This window comes from Hipposideros armiger, unplaced genomic scaffold (assembly GCF_001890085.2).
Source record: "Hipposideros armiger isolate ML-2016 unplaced genomic scaffold, ASM189008v1 scaffold_151, whole genome shotgun sequence".
NCBI classification, from domain to species: Eukaryota; Metazoa; Chordata; class Mammalia; order Chiroptera; family Hipposideridae; genus Hipposideros; species Hipposideros armiger.
The window spans coordinates 237,130-252,232 of NW_017731501.1; the positions used below are offsets into that span (position 1 = coordinate 237,130).

The 15,103-nt window shown below is 35.6% G+C and overlaps 1 protein-coding gene across 1 annotated transcript in view; it reads right to left on the reverse strand.

Moving 5' to 3' along the window:
* Window positions 1–9,418: 9,418 nt before the first annotated feature.
* LEPROTL1 (leptin receptor overlapping transcript like 1) overlaps window positions 9,419–15,103 on the reverse strand; it is a 12,878-nt gene continuing 7,193 nt past the window's right edge. The window contains exons 2-4 of the mRNA XM_019651000.1: window positions 14,779–14,854; window positions 12,608–12,794; window positions 9,419–11,736 (exon numbers count right to left, since the gene is read on the reverse strand). Of these exons, the coding sequence (XP_019506545.1) occupies window positions 11,620–11,736; window positions 12,608–12,794; window positions 14,779–14,854 (380 nt within the window). The 3' untranslated portion in view covers window positions 9,419–11,619. The remainder of the gene's footprint in view (window positions 11,737–12,607; window positions 12,795–14,778; window positions 14,855–15,103) is intronic.

A 15,103-nucleotide genomic window follows, 5' to 3' on the forward strand; every position in this document is an offset into this window, starting at 1 on the left:
TGTGACTTCCTAAGAGTACCAAGGAACTATAGATACCAATTATTTGAAATGGCATTACCTAGTAAATGTTCCATGGAAACTTAAGGTCACCTCTTGACCTATGATTTTGGATAAGCTAGGCTCACAGGGCAGCCCTGTCCCTCTAGTGCATAGGTAGCCACTCACCTGCACTGGTTTTGTTCTGTTGGCAGCTGCCATGACCAGTAGGCAGCCAGTGGGTCTAAACTGGTAACCCAGACTTAGCTATCCACCCTAATTGTTAAACTTCTCCGAAGGAGACAATCCAATCTTGGTTTTTTCCACCCATGTAGTTTTATAGAGCAGACGCAGGGAGAGTTCACTGATACACATCCAATCCTTGTTCATCAATTCCATGAGAACGTGGGAAAGAAGGCCCAGATGAGAATTTTGAAGAGTTTGTCATGGCATGGATTAAGAGACCTTTCCAACCAGCTAAGTGCCAAGAAAGCCAAGTTTTACCTCTGCCCAAAGAATGCTATGCAGCCCATGGAACTGACCTCCTGGAGGCAATGAGCTATCTCTCTGGCCGGTCACCTGAGAGGTCCTGGCAGCCAGCCTGCCAAGCCTGGGTGAAGAGAAAGGGCTCTAACAATGAGGAGCAGGTTGATGGTGAAGCAGATTCTGTGGGTGTGAAAGAGCTGGTTTGACCACTGTACTCACAGGAACACTGTAGAGGCCAACAGATTATGGACATTGCAATGACCAACTCTATAAAAGAATAAATGGCTATCATTAGTAATTATCCTGATTAAAATGCCAACTAGTAGACTGTAGTCACTTCCAATAGATTCTTTCTTTCTCTTCCTTTCTTCCTTTCTTTCTTTCTTTCTTTCTTTCTTCTTTCTTTTAGTTTTAGGTGTACAAAACAATGTAATAGTTAGACATCTATGCCCCTCACAAACTGATAAACCCCCTCTCCCAATCCACTACCCCCCTGACATCATATATAACTATTACAGTTCCACTGACTCTATTCCTTATGCTGTACTCCACATCCGGTGACCATATATATATTAAATAAGAGTTGACATTCAGTATTATTCAGCTTCAGGTGTACAGTGCAGTGGTCAGGCATCTACACCGTCCGTGAAGTGGTCTCCAGAATAAGACAAGTGTCCATCTGATACCCTACAAAATCTTTACAAATATTGATTATATTCCCCAGTCTTTCCTATCCCTGTGGCAATCTTGTGGTTACCAATCGTGCTTCCTAATCCCCTCACCTTTTCTTTCATCCCCACCCCCCTCCCATCTAGCAACCCTTAGTTTTTTCTCTATATCTCTGAGACTGTTTCTGATTAGTTTGTTCATTTATTCTATTCTTTAGATTCCACAAATAAGTGAGATCATATGGTGTTTGTCCTTCTCTGTCTGACTTATTTCACTTAGCATAATGTTCTCTAGGTCCATCTATATCATTGCAAATGGTAAGATTTCCTTCTTTTTTATAGCCAAGTAATACTCCATTGTATAAATGTACCACAGGTTCTTAATCCAGTCGTCTACCGACGGGCATTTTGGTTGTTTCCAAATCTTGGCTATTGTGAATAGTGCTGCAATAAACATAGGGGTGCATACATTTTTTCGAATTAGCGTTTTAGATTTCTCTGGACAGATACCTGAGAGTGGAATTGCTGGTTTGTAAGGTAGTTCCATTTCCAGTTTTTTGAGATACCTCCATACTGATTTCCATAATGGCTACACCAATCTGCAGTCCCACCAACAGTGCACCAGAGTTCCCTTTTCTCCACATCCTTGCCAGCACTTGTTTGTTGATTTATTGATGATAGCCATTCTGACCAGAGTGAGGTGGTATCTCATTGTGGTTTTTATTTGCATTTCTCTAATAATTAGCAAGGTTGAGCATTTTTTCATGTCTGTTGACCATCTGTATGTCCTCTTTAGAAAAATGTCTCATGATGTCCTCTGCCCATTTTTTAAGTGGGTTGTTGGTTTTTTTGGTGTTGAGTTGAATGATTTTTTAAAATATATTTTGGATTTTAACCCCTTATCAGATGTATCATTAACAAATATCTTCTCCCATTCAGTGGGATGCCTTTTTGTTTTATTGATGGTTTCCTTTGCTGTGAAAAAACTTTTTAGTTTAATGTAATCCCATGTTTATTTTTTTCTCTTACTTCTCTTGCCCGAGGGGATATATCAGTAAAAATATTACTCAGAGTAATGTCTGCAAATTTACTTCCTATATTTTCTTCTAGGAGTTTTATGGTTTCAGATCTTATATTTAAGTCTTTAATCCATTTTGAATTTATTCTCGTATATGCATAAGGAGGTGGTCCAGTTTCATTATTTTACATGTGTCTGTCCAGATTTCCCAGCATCATTTATTAAATAGACTGTCTTTACCCCACTGCAAATTCTTGCTTCCCTTGTCGTAGATTAAATGACCATATAGGTATGGATTTATTTTTGGACTCTCTATTCCAACAGATTCTTTACATGTTTGTAATATAGCAGATGGTGCAGGAAATTTGGTTTCTTATCATCTCGGGGTTCAGCACTGAGAGTGAAGGGGGTTATACTTTATTTGACCTGTCTCAACTGCGGGAGACCAGCTCCCGCAGGTCCAGGGGTTCCCTCAAGTGGATGCGGAGTAGGCAAGCGAGGAAAGAACGCTCTGAGACACAGGAGCGCTTTCAAGAATTAATGTCTCACTTTATTTTTACAGCTTGTCCTTTTTAGGTAATATTTACGTCATTGAGCTGTTTTTCCCAAAGTTGGTTTTCCAAGTTTAAACCTTTACCCATTAGGAAATTGTTTTCTACACAGTTTCAATGTTCCTTCCTTCCCAGGGTCTATTTTCCTTAGAAGTTTGTTTTTCTCAGAATATTACTTCCTCGCGATGTTTCTATTACAACCGGATCTATTCTTCACTAATGACTAACTTATCCTAACTATGTTTCAATTTCTTCCATAATAGCCAGAGCTGAGGTCCTGCCTTGGCACTTACAGGATGTTTACTACTTAGCAACTGTTTCAAACACTACTGGCTAAACAGGATCTTAAGAATTATAAGGTGCATAACTTGTCTATCACTAAGAATCTATCGCAAGAAACTAACAGTAAAACAGAATTATTGTAATATGTCTAAAACTCACTTATTTTTTTTTTGGTTAAAGTAAATAAAACAATCAATATAAGAAGGGGTGTCAGATCTTTATCCTACTGGGGGCATCCAAAGGGGAATTTAAATTTTCCAAAACATAAAGCAGTATCTGTTTCTCAGCCAGAGCTTCAGGATTTGTCACAATAGCAGTGTGATAGGCCATGTCAGACACTGAGGTGCAGCCGGCTCCCAACACTCAACTGCACCTATTCCCAAAGCATTTAAAAAAAAAAGTCTAATAAAGCGGATATTATTACTACATTAGCATTTGATGCCTAATCACTGCTGATTCTGATGTTAACGCGACCCCCTGGTGGGGAAGTAGCTAGAGTACCTCCCTAGGAGCAGAGGGTCTGGTTTAGTCCCAGTGCTTGCACTAACCACCTGTGTGATCCCAGCCATTCCCTCTCCAGGCTCAAGTTTCCTAGTGTGCCAAAACAAAAGGTGGATAAAATATCCTTTACTTTTAAGCTTGAAGGCATTATGGCTGTGTAAGTGCTTTGTCAATTTTTCAACATAAGAAAAAGTGAAGCAGCTTTCTCCCAACCTGCCTCTATACATCCAGCAAAAATTTTGCAGCAAGAAATAAAATCTGCATGTCTAAGCTTCTTTATAAACAACTGGCAAATATTTCTTCCACTTATTTCCCACCTTATAAAATGAACAAAATGATAGTTTTGTGGCTTGTTAAAAAACAGAGAAAACATTATTGTCTTCATACTAAGAAAACACTATGAATTTCTTTGACTCTCCCTGTCTTGAATAATAGTTTTAACTTCTCAGTCTATATATGGCAGCTGATAACTGTCAAATATTTGTAATAATCTGCTTTGGGCCTCATGTCCTGGAACAATTATAACAGTGGCTTGAGATGACAGATTATTTCAAAGGAAGTGTCTTTGTCTCACTTGGATTTTGCTGCAGCTCTCTTAGAAATAGCTTTTAAGCTACAACAATTGAGATAATTATATATTTATACATTTTTTACTTGCAGGGAATTGGTACACGTCATATAATGCAGTTGTTACCTTGGTTTAGTTGCATGGCCAATCTGAGTATATTAATTCGAGCACCTTAGTGGGTCCATTAGTGTGGAAACATGGGTAGCATTTTCTGGTATCCTCAACTTACTAAAAGGATATTTTCTCAACTTTTCTTATAAATTGTTTAGAACATAGATTGCATTTTCATATAGAATGAACTTTGTGTTGACTCCTAATGGTTGATACTCACTGTAATGATATGAATTCAAGGGACCATGTTCAGGATAGAAGGAAAGAACAAAGATAACTTCCCCCTCACTTCATAAATATGTAACTAACCCTAAGTGCATATTATTTTTTGTATCTTTTTCTATTTATATAGTTATGTAAATGTGTGGACTTAAGCATTATTTTTAATTTTTCAGGTGGAATAATATTGTGGTTATGTTAAAAAAAAAGGGTCACATTTTACAGATACCCGCCGATGAAATGATGTCTTGGATTTACATTAAAATTATCTGGGGTAGGAGAAATGGGGGGCACACATTGAGAATTGTTGAAACTGCATGATGGGGACATGGGAGCTCAATATATTCTTCTCTACTTTTGTGTAGGTTTAAAATTTTACATGAAAACAACTATGCAAAAGACTACTAGGTAAATATGGCAGAGTGAAGCCATATTAAGGAATTTCCCTCCCCCAACATGTTTTGCAAGGAACAAAAACTAAAAATCACTGTGATAAGAAGCCTCTAAGATAATCCCCAATGATCCATCTCCTCTTCCTGGTATTCACATTTTCCCATATTCAATCAAAGTTGGTCTGTGTGACAAATATTATATGACAGAGGTGATGGTATGTCACTTCTAAGGTTAGTTTACAAAAGACAGTGTAGTTTACCTGCTAATCTTACCAACTCAACCTTTGGCCTTTTGTTTACTGCAGTCCAGCTGTACTGACTTTCTATCTGCCTAAACAGTACATTTCTGAGCTTTTGAAATTGCTGTTTTCTTAATCTAGAATGTTCTTACACAGATCTACATATTGCTGCTCCTTCACATCCCTTGTGTCTCTGCTCAAATGACACTTCACCAAGAACCACCTTGTCCAAAATAAACCTCCTTTCCACCGCAGCATTCCCACCTCCTCGCCCTTTGTTTGCTTCATATTACTTTTCATGAATTGAAATTATACTATTTACCTATTGTTAAATAAATTAAAGGCCTGGATAGTTTCCTAAACAAGAACAAGACATGGAACCATGCAAACATACTTCACACTTCAGGTTTGAGAGAAAATATGCTAGTATGACATTAGAAACTCTGAAATATTTAGGAATAAATATAGTAAAATATAGAAAAATGCATATAAGACCTATATACTAAAAACTACAAAACATTTGCTGAGAAATATAAAAAAACAAAGTAAACTGAGTGATATACCATGTGGATCGAAACATTCAACACGGTGGCGGTTTATATTTTCTAAAGATGGGCACCATAATATATTCCTTTCCGTATGCCTTTCTTACAAAATAACATTGACACTTTTCCCATTGAGTGGTCTGTGGCCATTTTCCTTGAATGGTGCTAACATAATTGTAATATTAAACAAAAACTAAGCAGGGAAGAATAGAGAATGCCAGGGTAGGAAGACCTCACTTTTTTACTTTGGAAAATACAGTTTTAATTTCTCAGCCTATATTTGGCAGTTGATAACTGTCAAATACTTGTAATAATCTGCTTTGGGCCTCGTGTCCTGGAACAACTATAACAGTGGCTAGAGAAAACTATTTCAAAGGAAGTTTGTCTCACTTGGTTTTTGCTGCAACTATCTTAGAAATACCTTTTAAGCTACAATTGAGTTAAATAAATGACTGTTGATTTAAACCAATAGGTTTTGGGGTGGTTTGTTATGCAGCAATAGGTAACTGAGAGAATTGTTAAGATTTCAGTTTTCCTCCAAATTGATCTACAGATTCAATGCAATCTTAATTAAAATCACAGGCTTTTAAAAAATAGAAATTGGAGGGGGGTTGTCATTTTGAGGGGTAAAAAGTATAACTATTGCACTGTGTTGTATAGCTGAAACTAATTAAAAAATAATGCTTATTTCACAATAAAAAATATACGGGCCGGCTGAGTGGCTCAGTTGGTTAAGAGCTCGCTCAAGAGTTTGAGCTCTGAGCAACAGCGGTTCAAGTCCCGGCCCAAGCTGAGAAGCCGCTGAGCTGCCAACAGGTGGCAGGATTGCTCAGCTAAAAAAAAAAGACAATAAAAATATATGTATAAAAAAATAGAAACTGACAATCTAATTCTAAAGTTTATATGAATGTACTAAGAACAGCATAATTTTTTTCAATTTTTGAAAAAATGAAGAGTATGAAGGCTTTTACTATAAAGCTACAGTAGATTCACACTTACATGGTGAAAAATTAACTCAGTGGATCACAGACCTAACTAAATGTAAGAGCTAAACTATGAAAGTCTGAGATTTACGTAAGTGTAAATCTTCATGACCTTGGATTAGGCAATGGTTTCTTAGATATGACAAGCAGCAAGTAACCAAAGGGAAAATATATAAATTGTGCTTCATCAAAAATTTAAAACTTGTGCTCAAATGACACTCAAAAAAGTGAAAAGACCACCTACAGAACGGGAGAAGATATTCGCAAGTTATACATCTGATAATGATTAAGTATCCAAAATATATAAATAACTCATAACAGTGAAAAGACAACCCAATTAACAAATGGACAAAGCATCTGAATAGACATTTCTCCAAAGATACAAATGCCAATAAGCACATGAAAAGATGCTCAACATTATTAGTCACTAGGGAAATGCAAATCCAAACCACAATGAGATAGCGCTTCACACCAACTGGGATGTCTAGAATGAAAGATAGATAATAAGTTGGTGAGGAAGCGGAATAATTGGAACCTTCATACAATGCTAGTGTGAATTTAAATGGTGCAGCTGCTGTGGAAAATATTTTGCAGTTCCTCAAAAAGTTAAATATAGTTACCATATGACCCAGCAATTCCACTCCTACATACACACTGACAATTGAAAACATATCTATACAAAAGTATGTACATGAATATTCATAAAAGTTAAAAAGTGAAATGTTATTTTGTGAAATGTCTTCAATTTTTTTTGCAGATTTTTATTGTACGGGCTCTATTGCTGAGTTGTAAAGGCCTGTGTCAGATATATGTATTACTTTTCCCATTCTAAGGTTTGTGTTTTGCTTTCTTAGTCTTTCAAAAAGCAGAATTTTATTTTTATAAAGTTACCAATTTTTTCTTTTAAAAATGGTTAGTGCTTTTTATGAGTTTTAAGTATTCCTTGAGTATCTCTAAAGATAGTCTAAAGGGCATGAAGATTTTTCTCGTTTCCTTCAAGATTTATTATAGTCTTACCTCCTATATTAAGGCCTATGAGTCATCTCAAGTTATGTTTTGTGTGTGGTATGAAGAGCTGAGGTTCTTTTTTTTCTCCATGTGAGTCTTCACTTCCAACATTGTTTATTGTTAAGACAATTCTTTCCCCTTTGAAGTACTTTGGAACTTTTGTAAAAAATTAATTGATCATATAGCTCAAGAAAGGGAGAGTCAAAGTTCACAGTGTTTTATTAGTACGAGGGAAATAATGTTTTCTCTCAGTTTAACAAGCCACAAAACTATCATTTTGTTCTTTTTATATAGTGGAAATAAGTGGAAGAAATATATGCCAGTTGTTTATAAAGAACCTTAGACATGCAGATTTTCTTTTATTTCTTCCTGCAAAATTTTTGCTAGATGAATAGAGGCAGGTGGGGAGAAATCTGCTTCACTTTTTCCTGTTGAATATAGTGTGAGGTAGGGATCCAATTTCAATCTTTTGCATATGGATGGCCAGTTGTCCTAACACCATTTGTTGAAATCACTATTCTTACCCCATTGAATTGTCTTGGTGCCTGAAGTTGATTTTTTTTTTTTTTTAAGGAGGGCGCAGCTCACAGTGGCCCATGTGGGGATCGAACCAGCAACCTTGGTGTTATCAGCACCATGCTCTAACCAACTGATCTAATTGGCCACCCCGATTTTTTTTTTTTTAAAGATAAGAAAAAAAAATCATTGGAATGCTTGGGAGAGCAAGTTAAGGAGCTATCCACTAGATGGGCCCCATACCTGTAATCCAGAGGTCAGGAAACTACTGCCAGTCACAAATCTCCAGATATACGGTTAAAAGCAGTGGGATGCAGAATCTTGTCAGCCTCTGAAAAACTCATATCTGCCAAAGCCTGCATTGCACTGCTGGCAGAAGATGAACATCTTTTGCTTTCATTCAGGTTTCCAATTAGCAAGTGTTAGTTCTTTTTGACTTAAGCTTCAGTTATCGACAATATTTATTTTACAGGGTATGTTCTGTTCCCTGGGAATGCTAGAAAATTAGGAGGCCTGTAACAAAATAAGAGCTCCCTAATCTTCATTGGTAGAAAGGACAATACAGGTATATGTGGAAGAAACATGAATTTGCATTTCCCACCAATTTTATACATCATAATGCATCCTGAGACCTAAAACGTACATATCACTTAACAGTAATGCTGCATGGCTGCTTGTTAAATTTGACATGCTGATCCAGTTATCTGAAACGTATGAATCCAGTCACATTTAATATAACTATTCTAGAGTTACTCTAGCAATCTGGATTATGACAATGCCCCCCCCCCCCAAATCATACTAAAGCAGACACTGAGAACCTATAATCCGACCTTTGTAAAGTACTATATAATGAGACTATAATTAGGACAATTTGGGACAGGATTCATGTTTGATAAGAGAACAGTACTTTTCTCTGTTCACATTGCACCACCACATAGATTAATTTTTTACCTTTAACTGCTTGAAATGTTTGCAAATAGCAAAATACTCCAATAAATGGTAATAAATATATTAAAACATGCAGTCATAAAAAAATTCTGAAAATTTAAGAACTAGTACAACCTTGACTTTAGACCATCAGTGGTCTTTTTATGTCAACAAAACCTTCTATAGCTGTTTTTGTAAACGGTTGGGTAAAAATCCTACTTCCTCAGATTACCAATCCTTTTACTATAGCTCAAAATCATAGGTCTTCACTGTAATAGTTATTACTATGGCTTCAATTTTATTTTGGAAGTGACTATGACATTATAACTAATGTCATAGTTGCTTTACATCACACTATTAAAATGGATAATGCACTTCAGAAACTGAAGTGTGGAGCATATTTTCATTTCAAAAACACCCACAAACTAAAAATAGATATTTAAAATCTTTATTGTTTCATCATCAAAAGTTTTCTTTCCATAGAACAATGGCAATGCAGTATCAGTGCATATTCTATGGAAAATTCATACCTCAAGTAACTAGCCTAGAAATCAGACAGCACTATGTCAAGCTAGTGTGCAAGATCAAAGACACAATGCTGCCAATGCAATTAGTATACAGAAAGAATATGCAGCTTTAGAAAAAGAGTCTATGGCCAAGTGAATAAAACAGTTGCAGTGCACTGCACTGACATTCTAGAACAGAAAATGGGGGAGGACCAGAGAATGTACTTCCTGCCCAAAGAATTGAGTAAATCACAGGCACTGAGTTCCCAACTGTTTCACCAGCTAATTCATGTGTACCTGTACCTTCTTCTTCAAGTGTACATTATAACACTGTAAGCTATTTTCAGCCTAACATGTAAATGGGACAACCACAAGCAGGTATTTCATTCTGCCTCCCATCTCACAACTATAAGTAACAACTTGGGTTCAGTTATAAAACCTGTGGCTTTTAGCCATCTTTAGTAAACAGCTAAACAAACCCAAAATTTGTTCCCATTTTCTTGAGAAATAAACTTTATAAAACAACAAAAGATAGCTGTCATGATTACTCAATTTTGTCTCAAGGCAAAACAATTTTTATGTAAGTATACTGAATAAACATACAAACAAATATCCTTAACAAAATACTGTCAGACCAACTTGAACATTTTCATAGCTAGCTCCTGAAAAAAGTATGGATAATTGTGAGCTGCAAATAACCACTACAATTTGATCATGCCTGGTTACTGGAAATTTTTGGGTTGGGTTTGTGTCTGAAGCTGCTGTACAGCTGGATTTGGCTATTTTGCATTAATTCACACAATAAATGCCATTAAAAGTAAACAGCAGATCTATCATGATGAGTTAAAAATCAAACCAACTGAGAGGTATACAGGAAACGTGTCTTAAATATTTTAAAATTACATATGATATAACCTTAGAGAATAAGAACTATAATTACCGTGGTCTAAATCTTAAATTGTTAATGCATGAATTATCTGCCAGACTAACAAGTCACTTGCTAATCATGTCAAGGCCTTGTGAGGCAGTGGGCACTCTGAATGTATGGCATAGCAATTCCTTTCCAGGTGAGCTCAACACCTCTAATTTAAAGTGTTGTTAAACTACATCTGAAAAGTTACTTTACTTAATATATACATCTTATAAAATAAGTTAAAAGGAGGGATATGGGAAAGGTTTTCTGGTATGTATGACGCAAACACACAATTTTCCCTTATCAGTAGTAGTTCCATGAATGTCCATCTTACCCATGGTTAAACATGAAAGGCCGATAGAAGATCCAAAAGATCACTTATAAATAGAAACAGGATTCAAAAAACAGAATTTCAACATCATTTCCCCCCACAATGCAACTCACTCTAACTATTATAAACATAAATAAAAACCATGTCAAAATCTGTTTTCATACCCTTACCTTAAAGTTTAACAAAAAGTTCTTCTAACAATTGAGAAGAAAAGCAATGCTTTGTAGCAATTCCATAAAATAATTTTCAATTCACAAAACACCTGCTTACTGGCAAACCCAGCAATCCTTATGGAGGGCATGGGCATTAATACTTGGCCCCTCTGAGGTATAAATGCAGCTATATTTGCACTGAGTATATAATCTGTAAGGTATGCCAACAGTCTGAATGTTTGCATAAAATTGGGAATGATGTCATCCTGACTGATTGAAAACTTACTTTTATAACTTTTTGTAATAATGAAAAGTTAAATAATTTTGAGAAAAAAATATACTTTAGCCCAGTAACAGCCTGCAGAAATCTAATTCCTAACCAATGTGAATGGTTATTACATTTAAAAAATGTTTAACATTGCATATTGATTAAAAAAAAAAACTGAACAGGGAAAACACATAAATATTTAAATTCAGCAGGACACCACAAAAAGCATACTACAGATAAGTGTGAAATCAGTCAAGCTTTTCCAAAAGAGAAAATCCTTTTAATCCTTTAGCAAGTCTCTGTGAAAATAGTATGCTTACAATAAAAGTGAGACGGGAGCACCTAGAATACCCCCAAGAGGCTTGCTATACCCATTCAGCATGGCTGCCTCATCTCTTGTGTGCATGGATGGCCAACAAATGACAAGAAGTCCATTTGACAATAGTTCAGTAATTTCTTTCACCACTGCTGCCAGCTGAAGTCGTCATTGCTTCCAAAGACCAAGAAAAAGCCCAGTATAGTTGCAAAGATGACTGTGTTTCCTGTGAGAACAAGTGCACAAGCTCCCCACTCAATCTATGGAAATAAGACACAAACACCCAGTTAACAGACATGAAAAGCAAGAAAGAAAATGAAAAGCAAATCAAGGCTCTAGTCGTATGCCAATTATGATCTAAAACAAATAAGATTTGTAATAATTTTCACTATTGAACACTTAACAGTACTTCTATATTGCTGTTTTTATTTATCTCCATTTCCTTTAAAAAGACAAACTCATGGAAAGATGATTAACTCTTTAAAGGCAAGCTTAATTTTGGGCTATGAGGCGGCAGCACAGAATTCTACGATTTTCTATTTATAAAGAAATTTGAACCAACTCTTTCTTAGTGAATCTAAAATTTTATCTAGAGAGTATATTAAATTTAAAGTATCAAAGGGAAAATACACTCATGCACATTCTTTTAAAGAGGCAGGAAGAGTAATTGCCCTCTCCATATGGAAGGGCGGCCAGTCCCTATCTTCTTTGCCTTCTCTACTTCCCGAGAGATGGAGGACTGAATCTGACTGCAGAATGTGGGAGGAAGAACCCAGTATATGTAGCCCAGCCCCTTCTCCTCTTTTGCACTTTCCCACCTGCAAACAACACAAGATCTCCTTAGGTCTTTCATGTTTTAAGCTGTACAGGGCAGGCCTGTGGTTGTTCAGCACTGGGTCGGTCAGTTGTTGTGCCCAATTCTGAGAGCGAAGTATTGGCAAGCCAACTGTTGCTGCAGATCCCAGCCATGCTCTCCAGTATCATTTTTATCAGTTAACAACAATGAAAGTAAGATTTTTATCTCTATCCCCTAGGTTCCTATGTCTCTCATCTCTTTTTCATGTCATTTTCACAAAAACCTTTTCCTGTGAAAAACTTTACATTACATTAGTGAAGAACGCATTCACTTACCAGATGTGCTCTGGCAAATACAACAGGGAGTCCAAAAGCTGAGACAACAATGCCTGTCGTAAGAAATATGGCAAGTTCCTTACAAGCATTACTCATAGCATCTGTATCATCCACTAATCTTCTGGCTATGCAGTATGGAATAGGTGAAAGGATGTAAAAAAAGAGAACAAAGAGGGGCCAGTATTGGCTAGAAAAAGAAAAATAAGTTAATGTTTTTGCCATCTGTCATTTTCCTACACATAAAATATGCTTTTTAAAAATAAGGACCAAAGAAATATTGCAAGGTACAAAGCATGATACATTTTAAAAATAAGCTATAACCTGAACACTGAATAGAGAAACATTTATCATAGTATTCCTAAAGTCAGTTATGACACAATAATGAAATATTTCTTATAGTAAAAGAAAATGCTTTATAAATTATAACAGTTGGAATCAAGACCCAAAATTAAAAATATTTTTCATTTTAGGTTATAAAGAGGAATATGGAAAATGGGAACTATTAACACAGTAATTTTTAAAATTCAAGATTCATGCCCTTGACTTCAATGATACCCTGCCCTAGCACAGTGCTAGAACACCTTCAAACTTTTCTTAGGTCACTAGGAACTCCCAAAGTATTGAAATCAAAATACAGAAAATGAACTGAAAGTAATATTGAAGACTTTCAGCCAGAATACAGAATTCATCACAAAAGTAGATGGCTTTTAGTCTACAGTCAAACAATTGTATTGTGCCAATGTCATTTCCTGGTTTTGATAATATAACTACAGTTATGTAAGACAATACCACTGGGGGAAGCTGTGTGAATGGCACAGGGGACCACTCTGTACTATTTTTGCAAATTCTAGAGATTCCATAATTATTTCAAAATAAAAAGTTAAAAAGAAATAGTGTTTGAAACTGCCGTAAAATAAACTACACATCATAGTGGAGATTTATACTTACAGGCTTATGACAAGCAAAGATTGATCTATGTTTTTTACTAAAAATCTTTTCCTAAATATTTTGAGAATAGAAAAAATTACAAATGAACAAATGCTTAAGGAAAAAAAATTCAAACAACACAAAAGCACAAAAAGTGAAAACTCAAATTTGCCCACATCTCCGCTGCTTTCTTTCCCACGCTCCTACTGAGCTTCTTGTGGATCGTTCCATATTTCCATATAGATAAACTTTAAAAATATGAAAGGATCACAGTACTTTTTCACTTAATGATATATCTTAAACTTTATGTATTAGCACTTACACCTCTTCCTCATTCTTTTTAAGACTGCTTCATATAGCCATTGATGGATGTGCCATAATTTAACAATGTTTTCTTTTGACAGACCTTTAGGATGCTTCCAGCTTTTTTTGTTATTATAAACAAGGCTGCCATGAACATCCATACTCTCGCCCAACTACGAGTACACATATCTTTGCAAACATCTGCAAGTAGATTTGCATGGGAAATTCTAAAAGTGGAAGGGCTAGTTCAAAGAATGAATACATTTTGAGAGCTGCAAGCAAACTGGCTTCCAAGACTGCACTTATTTATATTTCCACTCACAGTACATGACCGTGCCTGCTTGCCTAAATCTTTTATTTTTGTCAATGGATTTCACTTAATTTTGAGTGAGGTTGAGTATATTTTCATGTGCTCATTAGCAATTTGAAGTTATTTTTCATATTTGTTGAAAATACTTTCATTTTCTACTGAGTTGTCTATATATATATATATATATATATATTTTACTAATTTATCGTATTGATTTTAAAAAGTTCTATTCTAAGGAAAGTAATTGCTTACATGATTCTTTTTCTTAGTTAACTGTCTCTGGACTCTGCTTATGGTATTTTTTGCTGAAAAGGCATTTTTAATTTTCTTGTATTTAATTTTATTGGTAGGTGCTCAAAACTGAGCAGTAGTGCTGGGCTACTGTGTTGCTACCTTACTGTTACAGACTTGACAACAGTTAAGGAACAATAGCCAAAGTCTTTTTTTGCACCTTGATGTCCTAAAATATTTACAAACAAATTTTAAGTGAACACTGTAAAAAAAGTTGTCCTTGTTAAATAAACATTTCTCAGGATTACTTCTACAGCAGCAAAAAAAAAAAAATTTAAGGTATAAGAGTAGAAAGATTTTGCCATTATATACTCAAAAAAAATAATAAATTTTTACATACTTGTATATTGGAAGGGCACATCCAAGCATCAAAAACATCAGCCCAATTGCTCCTCCAAAGGACAAACTAATCAAAGCTGCAAGGTAAATAAAAAGTGAAAGAGAAATATTAAACTAAATTAATGTTATTTTTATTAATATTATTAGCAGTCTGAACATTACCTGTGATCCCAGAAGCAAAAAGTAAAACAATACACACAAAAAGAAATGTATTAAAAGTGAGTATTATCCGGGCCGGCCGAGTGGCGCGATGGTTAAGAACTCGCTTGGGATGCCAGAGGGCCCCGGTTCGGATCCCACATATGAGGGCCAGTGACACTGCCCTC